This window comes from Phalacrocorax aristotelis, chromosome 1 (genome assembly GCF_949628215.1).
Source record: "Phalacrocorax aristotelis chromosome 1, bGulAri2.1, whole genome shotgun sequence".
Classification (NCBI taxonomy): domain Eukaryota; kingdom Metazoa; phylum Chordata; class Aves; order Suliformes; family Phalacrocoracidae; genus Phalacrocorax; species Phalacrocorax aristotelis.
Genome location: NC_134276.1, coordinates 34,957,496 through 34,972,964, shown reverse-complemented (window position 1 = coordinate 34,972,964; position 15,469 = coordinate 34,957,496). Strand labels below are relative to the sequence as shown.

Below are 15,469 nucleotides of genomic sequence, written 5' to 3'. Positions count from 1 at the left end.
ACGATATTTTATTAACAATGTAAATAATTTAAAAATTAAGAAGCAGGTATCTCTACAAATACACTGTAATCAAGACTAGGAAATAGTGATGGAAGGGCATGGGAGGGAATTCTTGTTAGTCGTTACAGTCTGGGTGCCCAAACACCCTAGCCACTGTCTGTAACGTACAGTCAGGTACCAGTCAACCTACAGTCACCTTGTTCCAACCACCACCGTTAGACAACATTAGTTACCTATGTGTACACTTCCCTCCCGCCTAATCCAGTTACAGGAGCCATCCCTATCGCTTTACCTCAAATAGGAACATGTTCAGATCCATCCTCTGCAAATGCTGGGAATTAAGCCCTTGCTTAAATACTTTGCTGAACTGAGGTGTTATAATCCTTTAGAAGGCTTAAAAAAACACCCTTACTTTTAACAATTAGTTTTATATGGGGCAATCAGTGGCACATGCTGGGGTAGGCAAGCCTTCAAGAATAAAGTTCAGAAAAAGATTTTTATTTTTTTTAATCCAGTGAGTGCTTGCACTCGCTGCTAGGCAATGTTAAAATTTAATTTTACAAACAAGCAGGCTCAAACACTTATATACAGAAATCCATCACATCTGTTCGGTGTTTCCCGCATACAAAGAAATGGTATTAAAATCACAGATTATGAATACTTAAAACTACTACAAAATTTGCATGTTCCTTTTTTTCCAAAAGCACATTTAAGGAGTCTAAACTCATATAACTAATGAGACCCTTTTTCCTGACTATTTTAAGGCTTTTGGTGTCTGATGTTCTTTTGCACACTTGAAGCTGCACATAAGCATCTTCGTGATATCTTGTTAGTCTGAGAAAGGAAGAAAAAACCTCTTGTATGAAAGTATCACCTCCCACAAGTAGCCGTGCAAAAACACAGCAAGGACAGCGTGTGCAGATTTCTGAAGTTTCACAAGAAATGATGCCCAGTGCATCAGGAGGTGACAGGACCTCTTCTGTTAGCTTCAACCCAGCAAAAAACCCAGCAGTTTTTTCAACTTTAATAACCACCAATCCAAACTTTTTTCAAAAAGAGGAGTTGTCTTACAAATTACAAGTCCCATATTACTGTATTATAATCTACATTTTGCAAATATTCAGCAAAGTCATCAGCAGTACAAAATGTTAACAGATCCTTCAGCAGGCGGAAACTTGAAAAGTGAGCATCCCTAGTGAAAAAACACTGCATTTGCAACAAACCTCTCCCAGCTTCATGAAAAGGTCAGCCTGTTTGCCTTCAGATACCCAGAAGGCAAAGGTTAAGACTGCTTAGGCAAGACGCAAAGTCAGCCAGAAGTGACAGCGTTCCCAGCCACTTACCACCTAATCCAGCGTGCTTTTGTTGTAGTCTACACTAAAAATGCTCAGCGGCATCAAGGCAGTCTGAAAATTTGTCACTGTTTAGCCACTGAAAATGACTGTCAAGAGGACTGTCTGCGAAAACCACGTCTGCTTTACTCACAGGCAGAATTTTTAACCTCCTCTGAGTCACAGCAGAACAAGAGATACGTAGAAAACTGTTTTCTCCAACCATTGCATCAAGTAATTCTATGGAGGGCCTGGTATTTTAACGTACACGTTCTCCTCAGGGAAACATTGTGGATACTGAGAGACAGACAACTGTCATGATTTTCTAGCTGCTTCCCTGCCATGGCCTGTTATATTAATATCCCTTTTTTCTTCAATTCTATGTTCCTCAAAATACTAAACAAATGCTTCTGTGGTGGCTGTTTTTTCGTAACAGGCAGTGGTTTCAGGCAACATGCTCCTTTTTAATTCCTTCTGAATTAGCAATTTTGTAACAATGGACAAATGTGAAATATGTTGTATACTTGCTATCATCGGCAGAAACACTACACTTCTCTGACTTTTAATTCTGTGGCTAGCTGCTTTAATATTTTCTATTATTTAATTTCAGCACTACTTGAAGGTTCTTCTGATACTTTTGTTTCATTCTTACTTGAATATCAGGTTTTAATTAAAGAAAAAAGCAGCAACAATGCAGACTCAAAATTGCTGGCATTAACCTGTTAAATATTCATTGCTTGCAAACAAGTCTTTATTTCCTGTTACTGCAGAAAATCCCTCTTCAAAAGAAAAAAAACCAAAACAAAAAAAAAACAAAACAAACCCACGTACTTGTGTGTCAGTGTAGCAATTTTTCTGATTTCAAGTGAGACCGACATTCTTATGCCACCACCTTCCAGGTTTGGCTGGGCTTCTGTCCTGGCTTCTGCACTGCCCAGTGTGCTAGCACATCGGTCCCTAGACATGCGTGCAGGCACTTGTGGTGACACAGGGGAGGCTCGTTTGCAGATCCCACTGAGTGCAGCAGAACTCGGTGGGGATCTGGGCATGAGGCTGCCATTCAAACGTCAGCCCGGGCATCGGTGTGGGTGCCGGACCCAACAGCAAAGCAACCAAGCTGTTGACAAAACTGACAGGCACTACTGAACGGTCTGGAGAAAATGATCTATTGTATCAGTTATGCGGTATTTACTTTCTTTCTTCCTTTTAAACACAGGAGGAATGAAAGAAGTATCAAAACCACAAGTTTTCTGCCCAAGTCTTCAAGCTGCGTTATAACTTTCCTCAAAATTTAGGGCTTGGTACTTCCTGCTGCCAACTGGCAGCCTCGATTAGTTCCTCAAGCAGAATTAGACACACACAGATGGAAAACGTTTTCAAAGATCATCTGTCAAAATAACCACAGCCCAAGAAACCCTAATATAATGCAAAGCGCTCCCCAAGACTTCACTCAAAGCACAGCAGCCTCAGTGGGAGCTTGAAGAGTTTCCAGGAACCCTGCTACTAACATGACAAATACATTATTCTCCCTAGGAACTGGGTATTTCACCAAGAAATCTTGGGCACTAATTTTTTACTTGCCTTAAGATGAGACGTTAACTACCCCTGAGCATAAGACCTGGTTTTACATGACAAGAAACTCAGTGAACATTTTCTTTTTGCATCACAAATGTTTTCTTTTTACAGGTCACTCAGAAGCAATGTTCTTTTAAAAACTTCAGTGACAACTCTTTGGCTTACCCTTTCCATCTTTGTTTTTCTTTTTCACAGATATGTTTGGAGTTGTAGTAGGGGACTCAGGACGAGACGGTTTTGGCTTCTTCCCTGAAATAAACCACCAGTAAGTCAAACTGCAGCTTAAAAAAATGAAATGAAAAAGAGCAAGGACATAAAAAGGGAAGAGATTTGTTTCCCCAATTCAGAGAGGATTCAATTTTTACTAAGTTAGGAGCTCAGTTCTATGCTAAACTCTTTCAATTTCTACAGCGGGATCAGACCACCTATGCTCTCAGTGTACTTCTACTAAAGGTTATGCTCCCTTTTCCAAAGCCCCTGTACCCTGAAAATTTCTGTGGCTTTTTAGGTACTCTAAAGACTATTTAAAACAGAAGAGATGAGAACAATAGGCTATTAACCGTGGGCAAGAGTTTAAACAGGAAATGCTAGATAAAATGCAGAGCACTATCTTGTTCACTCATCACCAAAATGGAATTTAGGGATAAAACGAGATTGTCTGCTTGCTTAATAGGCTGGAAGTCTCCACTGAAGCAGCAAATTATACTGTCATGTGAAGAAAACATTTTTCAGTCCTGTTCTCTTTTACACCTTTCTCAACAGTGGCTACAGGTAAAGGAAAGTCACTTGTTTGCTTAAGACCAGCAGAACAGTAACAGGCCCTCAAAAAAACCCCCAGTTTTTAAAGTCATAAGCATAATCGCTCCCTCCATCTAGTGAGGAAGACTGAAAGGAAGAAATTATTTACAACCAATGACCAGAATGAAGAGTACTGATTTTAAAACGTTGGGAAATCAACTAAACGTAAGTGGAGTAAAAAATATAAGTCATGCTGAAGTATTTTTCAATATAAAGCCATGAACCTATTCCGTTAGTAGGTCTCATTCCCTGCAATGTCAGCTTTTACAGGTAATGCAATTAATCAGAAACTTTCAGAACTTTCTTATGAAATAAAAATTTCTCTTATCGGGTTTTGCAGTGACCCCTTAGGACATTGACAATACCTAAATTATCCGCATACTACCTTTGCTCTTTTGAGAGGCACAATAGACCAAGCAGACAGAGGACCCAGAGAAATTTACTTCTCATCCAAATAACCTATTGTCATAATTAAAGAACTACAGAAAAATATTTTTCATTTTCTCTATTAATTCTGTTTCCAAAAAGTTTATGTTCTACAGAGGCAAGACCAATAGGCCTGTGCAGTCCTGTACCCTATGATATTCTGCTTCTGGTTTTCTTTTCAGGGGCTGTTTTAGTAAGGAAACAGCTCTCCTGCAGAGTAGGAGCAAAGGTTTTTCACTAGCTCTGAAAAAAAAGTGCTCAGTGCCAGCCTCTGCTGTCTGCTTTGTTCTAGTCTTCCAGGTATCTATAAAGAAGTCACAAGAAACATTGGTTTAGGTACTCATCTTTTGACATTAGCAGTTTTGCTAAGTCCACCTTTGCACCTTTTTCTTTCTCTTTTTTTGACAGGGCATGGGGGAGGAGGGATAGCTAGTTGAGAGAGCTACAGTGAGGAAACTCTAGTAAGGCCTGGAGTCCTCTAATTTTCTTGCTTCCATTCAGACAGGATTCATGACTGAGGATGGGACACAAACTTCAGCTATTGTCTTGACCACTAACATTTTCCTGGATTTGAATGAAGATGGGAGGGAGAAAATCCTACAATATTGGTTTCTTTTCATATATCATCATATGAAAGGATAAAGACCTACTGGAGTACATTTTTAGCAGCTTTGTTCCACTAACCATTTTTGGTTGCAGAAATGTCTGTTTTCCCTAAAATATCTAGATGAAATCACCCTTGTATAGATCAGCTTCTACTGCACAAGAAGTCCCTCAGGGTAACTTTGGCTAAGCGCTTGTCTCCCTGTAAAGTTGTGTCCACGGGAAGACTGTTGGGTGCTCATCTCATTTCCCCTCTTGTACAGGTGTAAACGTATACCATTAAGGAGTGGGGAGTATTATTTTGATATCATTAATTACCTTGTGTCCAAATGAGATCAGGTCTTAAAAGAAAAGGAAGTGGATGAAGGCTCAGTTACGTCATAACTGAACTACTGCTGGTCAACTTCAGGAAAGATAAGTACCAATCGTGCATAATTTATGCACCTTTGCTTAGGGACAACCTAGGCTACTAAGTACGAATGCTCTTGCTACAGCAATTCTAGGCTTTCTTACCTCAGCCTAGACTACATCAAGACATTCTGTATGCACAATCCTCTACCAGAAACCCATCCAAAATTAGAAATCAGTGAAGAATGTGTAACATATTTACAGAAAGATATTGATGTTACTGCTCTATATATTAGAGGTATAGAGCAGAGATACTTAAGATGAGATACTTAAGAGATACTTAGAGCTAGAGATACTTAAGATGATGGTTTTAGACTACACTGTGAGCTATCATCTCCAGGCACTCACTGATACCATCAAAAAAATCAATTAACAGAGACACAAGATATGTTTCCTTTGTTTAAAAAAAGATATTTTCTGAAAGCACATTAAGCATTAGTACGCTTCCTCCTTTGGTTCAGTAGAGCATGAATTTGTTATCTTTTAGAGTACATCACTAAATTTCTTTTGAGGAGAGAACTTTACAAGGAGCAAGGATGAAAAATGTGCAAGAATTAAGCTGTATGCAGGGCTACCATAGTTTTGTATTGCTAATTGAATTTATAATTGGTATTTCCACTTTCCTATTTTCATGGTTGTAAACCCACTTCTGGTTAGAAATTAATACTACAAATAAATGTGATATTTAGAAAGTGAGATACTTCTCCTGATTCAAGATTTTATAACACACCAGAAAGAGTTCAACATATTTTCTTGCATTCTTTTCAATGGGTTTTGTTTAAAAAAATATAATGTATGTAAAAATATAATAAACAGTATATATCTAAGATCTAATGTGCATTGTAACTTATGTGACCACCTACTGCCAGATACCTCCCATAGCAAAAACAGGACTGAAGGTATTAGTGTAGCAAATTTCCAAGTTTCTTTCTCCAACACCCCTTTATTTTTCCTCTCTTTCTGATCTGTATTTCAGCAGCTCTGTGCTCAGACATTCACGAGTACAAACATCATGCTGAACACAGGCTTGGAGCTGAACAGATGGGTTGATACAGCTCTCCTGGTGCAGCAATAAGGACCACAAGGAAAGGAAGTGAAGTCACTCCGTCACTTCTGGAGAACATTTTCTTGGAGGAGCTCTACCGGGCAGTGCCATTCTGGCTCAGTTAGCTAGCATCACTTCAGCATCACTCAGACCAGACCATCTACCTCATGAAGTCTCAGCTTCATCAAATAACTACTAGTTAATGTAACACTAAGCTGATGCATCTTTTCTAGTACTTTTTCTATCCAATGTAACTGTCAAAAACAAACACATACATTTGCTGTGAAGCAGCTGGTTTTCTAACCTGCAACTAGGGAGGAGGAAGGAGTGGGAGTAAGCAGAAGCACAACACAAAAAGAGGGTAAGAAAGCATCAAGCCAAAGAGGTTAGAAGTCTGGCAGACAGCAGCTCCTTGTTTTGACCCACATAGCAGCCAACATGAAAAAGAAGAAGAAAAGAACAAAACCAAAAAGCAGTTTAAAAACCTATTATGGTTGGTTATCTCGCAGTAGTGTGCACAGCACGGTAGTTTCCTCAGCAGCAGTCTCAGGGCAGCTTCTGGTAAAGCTCTCCTCCCCAGCGGTTTCAGTTCAGCTTTCTTACGGGAATCGGAGACTTCCTGACCCACACCCGTCCCTATGAGACCTTGTGACCCACACAGGGCTCAGGAGGCTTCCCCAATGTTTCCATAGGACAGGACGATCTCTCTCACAGATAACAACTCAAAACATTTGGGAGTATGACAGTTGCAATAGCAGCAAAAATGCACTCTTGTTCAGCAGGAGTACGGCTGAGTAGCAGGAGTCCTGATCTGGAAGGCTTTTCTTCCACAGGGGAACCTGTCCAAGTCCTAATGGACTGGTTCAGCCCTAGGATTAGCTCCAGAAACATAACTCTCATTTTCTTTTTCTATTTTTTTTTAATTCATTGCAACAGGACCCTACACCGGCCTGCACTCCATGACTCTCTTCCACTGTAGACATCAGCTTCAGGGTCCACACTGAAGCAGGTGGGAAAACAGGAGCAGAAGGTCTGACTAGCACCACAGAACTTCCTTACTCTTTAGCACAGCACCCGCTGCAATGGAACATCACTCAATGGACACTGTATAAATGCTGTCTACTGCCAATGGGACTAACGCTTACTATAGCATGCAGCTATTTAAAAAAAAAAAAAAACAAAAAAAAACCCCAAACCAAAAAACCTAAACCATTCATATTCAAGAAAAGCAAAAAAACACTCCCCATTCTCATCCCATATTCTGAACAGACCAAGTATCTTTATTTGAAGCTAAAAAGGAGCCAATTAAAGTACTTCAGCATGGCAACAAAAGCTCTATAGCTTGTACTGCAGTTCTGCTCTGAAGAAGAAACTATAAATAGGAACAAGCAGAGATCCATGTTTCCTGTGGTACAGGCCATCATTGCTACCTCTCCAACATCATTAGTATCTAAGCACCGGTATCTGTGCTCACTCTACCCAGTAAGAAAACACCTTCTCTGTATTTCTAGCTAAGCCCACTCAGTTATTTTGACCTGACACCCTGACTGGTTCCAGACACCCACCAGGGAGGTGAGCATGCCACCCATGCTTTCTTACTCCACACCCCTGCTCTCCAGCAGCATCTTACCTTTTTTCTTCTTTGGTTGTTCAAATTCTGGAGTCTCTGGTGATTCAGCATAAGGGTCTGGGGCTTGGTGAACTTCCACCACCTCGGGGATCCCATCAAGCGTGACTGACACGTGTGTAATAGGAGCTACCATATCATCATCTTCAGTTGCACCAAACATAGTTGCTTAAGGAAAAGGGACAATAGGAATACTTTTACACAGCCACAAGGAATTTCAAAAGCTACTTTTTACAGCAAATATTTAAACACAGAATGAAATAAAACTATGACACTTAAGGCCCTCATGGGAGAGAAGATCAGTTCATAATGGAATATATCTCCCCACAACTTTTTACACAAGCAGAAGCAGTATGAATATAGAACAACTTAATGCTATAACCCACTCTCCAGAAAAGCACAATTATTCGGTGATCACACATTTTTATTCATATTTAAGACAAGCTGCAGGTGTAAGTGTATGTTCTTTTTATCTTGGCAAGCTAAACAGACTCATCCTCTATCAGCCAAATAAAACACAGCAGTCTAACCAACCTTGCTTCATTCACACCTTCCCTTTGTAATTTTTTCATCCTCCCCCTATCTGTCAATGCTCAGCTCTGGCATGAAAATTACATTTTTCATTGCATACATGGATTTCTGATACCCAAACTACATATGTAAAGTCTACGCAGAAGCAAAATCATCTTACCCCTTTGACGCAACCATGCTGCACTGAATCCCTCCTCATTTCATAAATAATCAGGGCAAATACAGACGGGATTTGATTTCATAAAAAACTTACTTATTCTTTTTTCATCCAACATAGGACCAGGGGAGTCCATATTTAGAAGTGCTTCAGCAGCCTCGATTGTTTCCATTGTTTCATCTCCATTATGACAAGATGCTTCAACTAAAAGCAAGAGAAAATAACTAATTCTTAACAAGCTACAAACTGGACTTAAAGTTAACAATATATTTATTCCTATTTTATTTCTAGGGAAAAAAAGTGTTAACCACGGTCTTCTACTGGATGAGTAGTAACAGGTTATCTGGGGAGAAAATGCATACTGCAGTCACGCCATTTATTTAATACACTACATTTTTCAGAATGTATGGATTAAAAAACCAAACCAACCCTTTGTTTCTGCCTCCTCTTTCTAACTCCTCCCTTTGCTGATCAAGCACATGCAGTAAAACACAACACCCATGAACACTTAGAAACATTACTATCATACACAACATTCCAGACAGTATCCTTTAAAAAAATATTGCTGATTTCTTCTTATGCTGGTCCAAAGGAAGTGAATTCCATAATCAAGAGATGCTCACCAAAAATATCCTGTCATTTAGCTGGAGGACAGACAAGAAAATATTCTGCAACTTCTGTTTGAGGGCATATGATCTGAAGGTGTAGCTGAATCCTAAACCATTCAAATCTGTGGGGATTATACATGGGGCTAACAGCACAGGTTCCAGGAACACATTGGCAAGCAAACATAAAACACAAAAAGCAATACAGAGTGCTGACAAATTTTTCAAAAGTTTTGACTATTAGACAAGCCCTCATCAGTCTCATGAGGGTCGTCATTAGCCAAATCCAAAGCTATTGAGCATTAATTAATAATTAAGGTCATGTGAAACTATACACCAAAAAAAATCCGATAAAGTATCATTTCCTTCCCAATACCTAGAGCAGATCTGCAAAATAACAGTAATTCAGAAATTGCTCTTTGCTGGATGGAAACGCATGGGCCAGGTTTCCTTATCCTTTGCCACAAATTCAAAGCCACATTGGTAAATTTGTTTGCATCTACCAAAGCAGTAGAGAGGTCTGCGTTAGTATTCCCCTCCCTAGGACACCAATGAACCTCAGTTACTTTCTCAGTCTAGTAATGAGTCAGCTTCACGCCCTCTCTCCTTGTTTAGCTTTAAGGAATTTTGGGTGGAGCAGTCACGAAAAGGAAAAAAAAAGGAGACAGACTGACAGAGCAAGCAAAAATACACTGGAAAACACCACACAATGACCGTGGAACATTTCTTCTACACATAAAAGAAAAAGGTTTATGCCAGTGGAATTTCCATACTTAAAAAAACCAAAACCAAACCAAAACACGGTAACAACAAAGCTCCTAGCTCACTAGCACTAAACAATCACATAATTAAAAATCAACCAATAAAAAGAACCCCAAACAGTTTCACCCCAAATGCTTACAGCTTCAGCAATCGTATCATTAGGAGAGGGCACAGATAAATGTGGACATTCAAGCATCAGCCCTACCTCCTCCATCCAGCTGTGATTTACAGGCAGCACATGGAGCTCAGAAGCCTCCTTACCTTTTGGGTTTCTTCTTGACCTTAGCCCTACCATGCCCCAAGTGTTGGCTCACACCTACATACACTGAAGCAGAGACTGGTGTTGAGAACCCCTAACCTGCACAGTAACTCACTCTTTTGCCTACAGGATGCCCTCCACCCCATGTCTTGCATGTTCAGCCAGTTCAGGACCTGTACTTTCTGGCTGACATCTCCAAACAAGCTTAAAAAATAGAAAACACAGAGCTGGGGGGGGTGAAAAGCATGAAAAGAGACAAGGGGAGGTAGTGAGTATGGACTATGGTCCTGGCCTGGGAACCTATAAAGCAAGATGGGGCAGCAAACCGCTGACAGTTTTGTTGTGCAGCTTGCAGATTCGGGAGCTCAGCCACAGAGCATCTCAGCCCCAAGAGCCAAAGACCATACCTAGGGAATGCCCGGCCAGCTGAGGAGGAGACTGAAGCAAGCGCAGCCCATGCAGTCTACAGGCATGCCCATGCTTGGCCTGGCAGTGCTGACTTAAAAACTTAGAACCAGAAGTGACCATCTGGATGGGTACTTTCCATACCATCTACCAGCATAACAAAGATCACAGTAAGGATGTCACTCTAAATACAGGCACACAGCACTGCCAGCACAGCTGTCAGCAGTTCTGACATTGTCTGAATGGACGGGAATGTAACCTGCCACAACCCAGCTCAGCCAAAGCCATTGAGCAGGGCTGGTTTAGTCTACCACATAAAATTTAAAAGCCAGCAGTGGTACCCCCTGGTACTCAGTGCTGTGGGTGGGGAGGAAGGAGCAGCCGCTGTTTGCTTTTTCCCTGGCAAGAGCTGTACGAGGAGCAAACCCTCCCACTTGCTTTCAGGTGCTGAGGTGACAAAGCAGAGTCAATTCTTCACTCTGAATAATGGCAGGCGAGGCAGAGGTTGCCAGCTTTACATCACTGTTACACCATGTGGTTAAAAAGCAACCATCCACATCCAAGACCAGTGAAAAGAACTTCTAACCACCATATAAATAACATAAACAGAAATGAATATAATTTGAGGCTCACAAAAAACGTAAGGAGCTCCAGCTATCTGTCTATCCACAGACACAGAATGGCAAAAATAAGTTTCTTAACCATATTAATGCCTTTTCTAACACTGTTCAAGTCTCTTCTTAGATGATGACTTCACAAGGTGGTTTGAGCCAAATTAGTATTTCCCTGTTACTGAGAAAACAAGGGCTGTGGTTCTTCCTCCCATCTCTGCCCTGGTTCATCATCCAAACTCCTGTCACTTAACACAAGCCAGGCCCCACGATTTTTGACCATGCAGTGAGACAATTTAGCTTTATAATGGCTCAGAAGTTGTTTTTGCGTTTTGCTGGGTTAGCAAGTTGAATTACAAGAACTGAAGAGCTAACACAAACAGGGTGTGGGGTACTGCACACAGATGGAGCACCACCTCTCTGTTCTACTACCAGCAAGATGCTAATTCGCATCACTGAACTGGAGACAATGCTCAGGGATAACCAACTCAACTACCAAAGGCAATTTGGAGTCTGATATTTTCGTTTTTCTCTTAATGTTGCAGAAAGGTATTCCGACCACTGGCAGTTACGGTACAGTCACAAATTTAAGAAGAACTGGGATGAAATAGCTTATTTGTTATGCTTTGGCAAAGCCAGAGCTCAAAGAATGGTGGCGGCAGTCATCATTTCTGAGAAGCATCAGATTTCAAATGTTATGTTAAATAGGTAGCAACTCTAAAAACAAAAAAAGAGGAAAAGGGTGGGGGGGAGAGATAAAAAAGAGGGAACAAAAAAAAGGAAAAAGGAAAAAAGAAGGAAGAAAAAAGGAAACGGGGGGGAGGAAAAAAGGAAGAAGGGGGGGAAGAGGGGGAAGGAGAGAAAACCACACCCAAAAGTAACTTAATATTTTTTTCCCCAAGGTACTCTACAAGTGCTTGTTTATCTGAGCAAGCCACAAATGCAAGCCTCTGTATCTGCCCGCCAGTTACAGCCCAGTTACTCTGAATCCAGGTTCACTATGAATCAGCGCCTGCCCTTAGTTCCAGGCCTCCCCAAACACAGCTTTTCTGCTCTTCTCACCCGATGGAGAAAGAAACTATGCCTCACGTGGAAGCTCCCCACGTCAGTCCAAAGTCCTGCTTTCCCTACTCCTCCCTAGTGTCTTTTCTGAAAGCTTTACACTTCTTTCAGCGATCCTGTCCCACTCCTGGTGCTTGCCCAGTTGGCTGGCAGCTCTGGAGAGTGGACAACGCGAGTCCTTGTCCAGGCCAAGGTAAGGGCTGTGCTGTCACAGCTGTGTTTAAATTCTGTGCTAGTTTTAATACAGACAAAAGCAGGGACCACAGAGCCTCAAAATAACATTGAAAGAAATCTAAAGTTGCTAGAGTAGAAAAACATCTATTAAACATGATCAGAACTCCCTTTTGCAGAATAGCTGGCTGTTAAATTTAAGCGATTGATTTTTAGTATTAGCTCAGAGCTGATTGTTAACTGACACTGGGAAACTGAGTTTAAGAGCACAGGTATTTCAGGAGACCTACACATCACCCTTCATTTTATTTTAAGCAAGTTTTAAAAATTTCTAAGGAAAATAATCTCATTGTGAAGCCATATGAAAAAACCCTCACTGTTTTTAACCAGATGCCAGGTACAGCAGTGAATTGCTTTACAAAATAACTGAATCTATACCTGTTATCTGGGTGGTTTTTGGAGGATTTTTTTTTAAACAATTGGCATCTCATCAACTCAAAATCCTCACGAATTAACACTATGAAGTTCAATTTGCACCTAACTGCTCCTTTGAACTTCTCTGTAGCATCATAAATAACCACCGAAGACACTGGGTTTGTGTGGGACTGCAGCATCTATCATCTCTTTACCTTCATTCTCCTGCTGACCAGTTGGCTTGTGCCAGGAATGCTAGAGCTTCACCAAATGTACAAGCTAAATGCTACCAAACTTCAAAATGCTGTAAAATAACTTCTGAACTGGCTATTAAGCACCATTATCAATCTGGGAAAACACACACTTCCATGCTCCCACTTGAGACTAGACACAAGGCATCTAAGGACAAATTTTCTATCCTTCCTCCCTCATCCCCATAGACCGTCTCAGTGCAGCTGCTTCCCTGATCCCATCAAACCAATGCCAGAATAGGAGAATCGCAAAATGGTAGAGTTTGATTAACTGTTATTTTTCTAAATTAAACTGGCCAGCCATGACAAAGTTTAAATAAAAAGAAAAGAAAAATTTAAAAAAAGGAAAAGTTTTCAGGAACTTGCACAATCCAATTAGTTCCTCCCTCCTATGCAACTTATAACCATAATTAATCACATTAAGAAGGTAAATAGAATCATAGAACCGTTAAGGTTGGAAAAGACCCTTAAGATCATCGAGTCCAACTGCTAACCTATCACTGCCAAAACAGCCTATTTACCAAATAGGTAAATGAAGTGTAGCGAATTATAGCATCTGACAAGTTGACCTAGACTTTATTCTGCACAAAACATTATCCTCTGTATCTTTCAGAGAAAAAAAATAAAAAATAAATGCAATATTCCCTTTAGAGATAAAAGTTCATTCAAAGCCAAATGGTCAAACTTATTTTCTTTATCACCCATTACTACATGATGGTTAATCATTTAAAGTCCCATAATACTGGCAACAGACTGACAATATAAATTGCCATTACAGTTTTTCCAGGGAAAGGTACTTTTAAAAAAGAGGGCGATAAGACAGGTCTGCCTATTCATAATAAAAAATATTGAAGTGTGAGCATTAATGTAACTAAAAAGCAGGTCACTAGACATCTTTCAGCAGGGTTTCAGGTGAAACAGATGCTGTTCTTAGTTTTCTGGAGGTTATGATTTATACTACAGGTAAGTAAGCACCGATGTGCGATAGCTGTGGTTTTGAAGGGCTGAAGCTACGCCTGGTAGATGGAAAAAACATACCAGCATCCATCGTTCTTCAGATAGATCCCTAAAAACTAATTGCTTCAGTTTCAGAAGACCTACTGCTAATTTCTGTTAGCTTAGGAGAAGAGAGAAGCTTAACGCAGTCATAAAACAGTACCAAAAAACTACTAACATTAAAAAAAAGAACAAAAAAAACCCACAAACCGACAAATCCTGCATATTAAGCAGCCATTTCTCTGTAATTAATGTTTAGTCACAAATGATGCCGGTTTCAGTTTTGTTTTACTGTGAACTTCAGTCTTATGAATATTTTAATGTGGAATTAGTACAGTCTTTTAATGTCTGATCCTTTCTCAAAGGCATAATGTGGAAATGACTGAAAAGACTAGTAGAAACTTCACAGAGCAAAACAGCGCTTTTCACTGTTGAGACCAAACACATCCTGTGAAAAAAAATCAAGATGGGAACTTCAAAGAAGGGATGGGGGAAAAAAAGCAGCTGAAAAACAGAGTAGGTGGGAAATTTCAGTTACAATTAGCCCCATTTCAGAGGCAGCCTGCGGCAAGCCGTGCTTAAACCGGATCTCTTCCATGGCAGCCTTGCAGTTCAAGTGGGCAGCTGTGGCCACAGCCATTGCTTGCCTGCAGCAGGAGGGAGGTGATGGGGGCTCCTTCCCCAGTGTCCTCTCACCTCCTGTGGGGTGCCTTCCCCTGGACCCTCAAATTCTGCCCCACTTGAGTCACGCGGGATGGCTCCCTGCCATACACCAGGGGCTGAGCTGCCAGGGCTGCCCGCCTTGCATCCTGGGCAGGAGCTTTCAGCAGGGGTGCTGGTTCCTGCCCAGCCATCCAACACTGCAAAACCAGACACTTTCCTTCCCAAGGAAACCCGCAGCACGCACAGTAGCTAACAGGACAGGGAGTGTGAAACAGATAATTAATTAATGTCTCCTTTGCAACAATAACCTCTGCAAAGTGGCAGCTCCAGTTTTCTAAGGACTTTTCCTTTAAAGAAAACTAGATTGCTTTAACTACAATGGATGATGGGAACAATACTGTACTTGTCTGCCTCCAAGTATCCCAGAAACCCTTGGACACCATCAGTTACAAGGATTACATATTTTCAGTCTCTGGCAGCAATTTGCAAACCCTTCTCATGTGACCAGCAACAAAAAAAATGTTAACAAGAGCATTCACGAAAGCGGAGTTTCACAATTACTCATGCGAGTAAAAATTCACACACAGTATATTACAGTGAATATAGATTCTTAAAAATGATCTGCTATGAAAAATTCACACAGCCGCATTAAGTGGTGTTTAAGTAACACACTGAGGAAATGCCAGTTACAGTGTGAATAATTAATATGAATAGCAAGTGAATAGTTGGCAAGAGGTCTCAACTTGAAATAATGTTTAAGTATGTAAGA

General features: G+C 40.6%; 1 protein-coding gene across 7 annotated transcripts in view; it reads right to left on the bottom strand.

Moving 5' to 3' along the window:
- The window catches only part of ELF1 (E74 like ETS transcription factor 1), a 96,311-nt gene that overhangs the window by 14,454 nt on the left and 66,388 nt on the right, over positions 1-15,469 (bottom strand). For all 7 annotated transcript variants that reach the window (XM_075087703.1, XM_075087723.1, XM_075087749.1 and 4 more), the window contains 3 exons: positions 8,598-8,705; positions 7,817-7,981; positions 3,072-3,155 (listed from right to left, as the gene is read on the bottom strand). In XM_075087703.1, the coding sequence (XP_074943804.1) occupies positions 3,072-3,155; positions 7,817-7,981; positions 8,598-8,705 (357 nt within the window). The remainder of the gene's footprint in view (positions 1-3,071; positions 3,156-7,816; positions 7,982-8,597; positions 8,706-15,469) is intronic.